This window comes from Primulina huaijiensis, chromosome 18, assembly GCF_012295235.1.
Source record: "Primulina huaijiensis isolate GDHJ02 chromosome 18, ASM1229523v2, whole genome shotgun sequence".
Classification (NCBI taxonomy): Eukaryota; Viridiplantae; Streptophyta; class Magnoliopsida; order Lamiales; family Gesneriaceae; genus Primulina; species Primulina huaijiensis.
The window spans coordinates 9896453-9900876 of record NC_133323.1 but is presented as its reverse complement, the minus strand read 5'-3'; the positions used below and the strand labels follow the sequence as shown (position 1 = coordinate 9900876).

General features: G+C 31.5%; 1 protein-coding gene across 1 annotated transcript; it reads right to left on the bottom strand.

Annotated features, from left to right (window-relative positions):
• Window positions 1-151: 151 nt before the first annotated feature.
• Window positions 152-1428, bottom strand: LOC140963912 (transcription factor HHO3-like). Its single transcript, XM_073423398.1, has 3 exons — window positions 1097-1428; window positions 733-989; window positions 152-421 (listed from the first exon to the last, which is right to left on the bottom strand). Exons 1-3 carry the CDS (start codon window positions 1239-1241, stop codon window positions 152-154), a joined length of 672 nt encoding a protein of 223 aa, XP_073279499.1. The 5' UTR covers window positions 1242-1428.
• Between the last annotated feature and the right edge of the window lie 2996 nt (window positions 1429-4424).

The window sequence follows — 4424 nt, the reverse complement described above, 5'->3', positions numbered from 1 at the left end:
GCAACTGCATAATTCAAGCAATTATAAAATCTATATAAATTCAAACATTTATTATATATTTGAATTTGAATTTGAATTTGAATTGAATAAAAATTATGATTGTTTAAAAAATTATATAAAATACTTATTTTTTCCATTTATTAATTTATTTTTATAGTGCACGCATACCATCTGGACCACCTAATTGTTTAAGGGCTTGCAAGAATCTTCGATGTAGCTCAGGTGACCATGATCTTCTTGGCTTTCTTCGAGAGTGCCCTTCTTTCTCTTCCTTCTTCTTTCCATCGCCACGGCTGGTTTCTGCCGTGGAACTAGCGGAAGCCGGCGGCACTCGTGCGGATACAGTTGGAGCCATGGCATCGCAACTTTTCTCTTTCTTGAATGGATGGAATGCACCCGTACTTCCATCTCTCTTCACCTCCTAAAATATCGGGAAAAGAAAAAAAGAAAAAGATCAAATTTAAATTTTTATCCAAATTAAATTAAGTGAAACCCATGGAAATTTAGCAAATATGTCTTGTAAATTGGCTTATTCAAAATTTTGGTTCCATAAAGTGAATAAATTAGTTTTTACCAAGTATTAAAAGTTAAAAAAAATAATTTATATTATATTAAGATTGAATTTTAACTATTCAAAAAACTAAAACTCAAAATAGACCGACGTAGATAACAAATTTGCGGATCACGTCTCTCGAAAACCAAATTTTAAAGAAAAAATTTAGTTAAAATTACCAATTTGACGGGTGGATCCGGAGTTTGATTCCATAGCTGAACAGATCTAAGCCAGTCTAATTTCTTGGAATTTATGTCATTTTTTGGCTTCTGAGATTCTTCTTCTTTGCCAACGGAATCACTGGAAACCCTCTTTAAAGGAATAAATTCCTCCAAAACTGGTAACTCACTCGATGTCTGTTCGGAACATGAAGACTGCACATTGAAATTATAATTGCCTTCTGTCCCTGATAATTGCTGCTTGCATGCCGCAATTGCTGCCGATTTCCAAATTTCCAAATCCACAAAACCATTAAAAAGTTATGGAAAAAAGCAGCAAAAATGAATGGATCCAAGAGAAAAATGATACACCATATTAGCAAACCTTGAGTAACAAGCTCGAGACAAAGTGGTAGTTCACGCTGGAAAACTTGAATCTTGCAACGTTCTTCCTCTAGAGCATGGATGTAACCTTGGAATCTCTGGTTTTTCTCCATAAAATCATGGTGATTAAGGCTATTAATCAACATTTGGATTAATTTTTTTATTCTCTTGAGTCAAAATTGTTATACTTTTCACTTTATTCCCTCTTTTCAAATACCAAGTTTATGGGATGATTAAGCCAAGAAAAATGGAGTTTAAGCTCATTTTTTTATAATAAGAATAGGTTTTTGTCACAGCATAGAGATATCCAGAAGAAGAGAATAAAAGAATCTGAGTAGGAATCACCAAATGGAATAAACTTTTGTTCACTTGAAAAAGATAATTTAACAACATGCTATATATACATGTAGATGTAACATCAATGAGCTTAAGTATATATATAAAAAAATATAATTATGTATGAATGTAATTAGTCTTTGGTCGTTATTTATGTATTACTTTGTTATTAGACTTTATAGTGAGAGAAAAGAGAGATCACTAATTGATATATATATATTGTATATATATATATATTGTATATCAGTTTTGTTGTCTAGTACGTCATGCAACCGTGTCAATTTCTGTGTTCATCAAGATGTGAAACTTACTAATGAAATATACGAATTTGATATGATTTATCAAATTCAATAGATAAGCGTCACCTAATTGATAGATACAAAGGTAGATAAAGTTGATAAACAACGTAACAAAATTAATGTTATATATATATATAGACACACATAACCTTAGGAGAAAACGATGGGGTGCGTGAGAGAACCGAGGCGAGACGGGCCGTCGCGTACAAAGAATCTATGGAAGTGTGTGTTTGTGTGTGAAAGAGGGGAGGGGGGTTTGAATATTCGAGGGGTGATTCTTGAAATGGGGCTGCCATTATTTATATTTTGGATTAAATAATATCAATAATTTGATCTCTCCTCCAAAAGATTCTGGAATATTATAATGGCGATGTTTGCGTAACGGTTTTGTATTGTGTGAATTTAGACTAAAATATCTTTGAAAAAATTGTATTAATTTCTTATTAAATTTATATTTTTAATGTTTTTTTTGGTTGTTTTGCAAGTAATTGATTTCGCATAGTTTGATTAGAGTAGCTTTGTAAAACAAAATTTAATTTCTCAAGACTCACATTTGAAAATATATGTTATATTTTTTGATCAAATATTTCAAAACATATTTTTCATCACAATTTAATTTGTTTATTAGGACATAGTTATAAGAACTTTTCAGTTCATCAATTTTCAAAAATCATGTTCAATACAAGACAGCTTTAAAATGCCTAATGCATTATTGATCAAAGTCTTTAAATGTATAATATACTGTGTAAAAAGTTATATATAGTAAAGAAAAGTTCAAAACAAAATAGATGTCATATTTTTTGTGTACCATAATTATCAATGTTTAGAGAGCAATCGAAACGCACGAATGAACTATAAAATTTAAATATTTAAGTTGCAAAATTTTAGTTATATCTATTGTATTCCATGAATCTACTTCTTGGGCTTTTATATCATTTTGTTATAATAATAGGCCGAGTGTAACTATTAAAAGTGATTTTGCAATTAATTTTGCATATGTTAGATCTATATTTTTCTTTTTCTTTTTTCGGTGATTATTAGAAGTTTCATTTTTTTAGTATATACTGGTATCTACTTTTAGATTTATCTTTCCCTTTTTTGATGGTCATTATAAGTTCCATTTCTATATTGCATACTAGTATTTAATTTACTGGAGTACATGTCATATATATGTTGATAGGATCAGTTATGGTACACTACAACAAAAATCTACTGTTTCTGAACTTGCAAGACAACGGTTTTAACAAAAACCGTTGTCTTTTTACTTTTAACAACGGTTTTAACAAACACCGTTGTCGTAGAATAAAAAAATCCGCTCAAAGACAACAGTTTCTTTAAAACTACGACAACGGTTTTTAAAAACTGTTGTCTATGAGCGTTTTTTTTTTGCCTACGACAACGTTTTTAAAAANTTTCTACAAATTTTGTTGTCAATATTAGATTTCGCGACGGCCTAAGTAAAATCTGTCGCTAAATTTAGCTACGGTTATACTATACCGTCGCTAATTTAAATATTGCGACGGTTTATGTATATCCGTCGCTAAACTTTGCGAAGGTTTTAAGTAAAACTGTCGCCGATGTAGATATAGCGACGGTTTTCCAAAAACGGAGCGACGGTTTTATTAAACCGTCGCCGATCTATAAGTAGCGACGGTTTATATTTAACCGTCGCTAAATAAAGCGACAGTTCTTATAAAAGCGTCGCTAATTTTAAATCGGCGACAGTTGAAAAAATAATTGTCGCTAATTGCGACGGGTTAATCAAAACCGTCGCAAACTGTCTATAAATATCTCAACCCTCAGTCCATTTTCTACCCTACCACTTCACAACACTTAAAATTTTTCTCACTTACACAATTTTCATTTCGTTTTTCTCTTTAAAGATTAATAAATTTTTACCACTTCACAACACTTAAAATTTTTCTCCCTTACACAATTTTAATTTCGTTTTTTTTTAAAGTTTAATAAATTTTTAAAATCAAGAATATAATATTTTCGACTGAAATTTTTTTTTATTTTACTGACAAAAATAGCGACGGAAAGCATAAAACACCGTCGCTAATATTAGCGACGAAATTGAATTAATATCGTCGCTAAATTTAGCGACGGTGTATAAAACCGTCGCTCTTTAGCGACTATTTTAATTACGACCGTCGCTAATTTTAGCGACGGGTAACGATGATTTCCGTCGCAAATTTATTTGCGACGGTTGTTTAAAAACCGTCGCAAATTGTAATTACAACAACACTTTAAAACCGTTGTCTTTTAGCGAATTCTTTAACCACATGACCTTTAACAACGGTTTTTCACCGTCATCTTTAGACGTCTACGACAACGGTTTTTCACCGTTGTCTTTGAGCACACCCTTTAACCACAGGGCTTCTAACAACGGTTTTAAAAGGCCTACAACAACGGGGAAAAACCGTTGTCGTAGGCCTTTTTTCTTGTAGTGGTAGTTGAAGTGTTTAGAAGGAGTGTTGAATAAACATTTAGGATTTTTGTATTCTTTTCTATTATGTGAATTAGTTCTTTGAGGAACTGATCCTAGAATCTTGTTTATCGATATAGATCAGTCAACTAATAGTAGTACGGAATAAGAATGATGGATGTTCAGAGAAATTTGTAGTTTGATTGCTTTGTGTGTTCACTCGCAGTCACTAGCCTTTTTCAACTGATTCGATCATCCATATACAT

Bases quoted from the DNA above. Each gene is read 5' to 3' on its own strand.
- LOC140963912 (XM_073423398.1), bottom strand. From the start codon at position 1,241: ATGTTGATTAATAGCCTTAATCACCATGATTTTATGGAGAAAAACCAG. The intron at 990-1,096 runs GTTTGCTAATAT...GGAAATCGGCAG, and splicing joins TCTCGAGCTTGTTACTCAAG to CAATTGCGGCATGCAAGCAG. The intron at 422-732 runs GTAATTTTAACT...CCGATATTTTAG, and splicing joins CGGATCCACCCGTCAAATTG to GAGGTGAAGAGAGATGGAAG.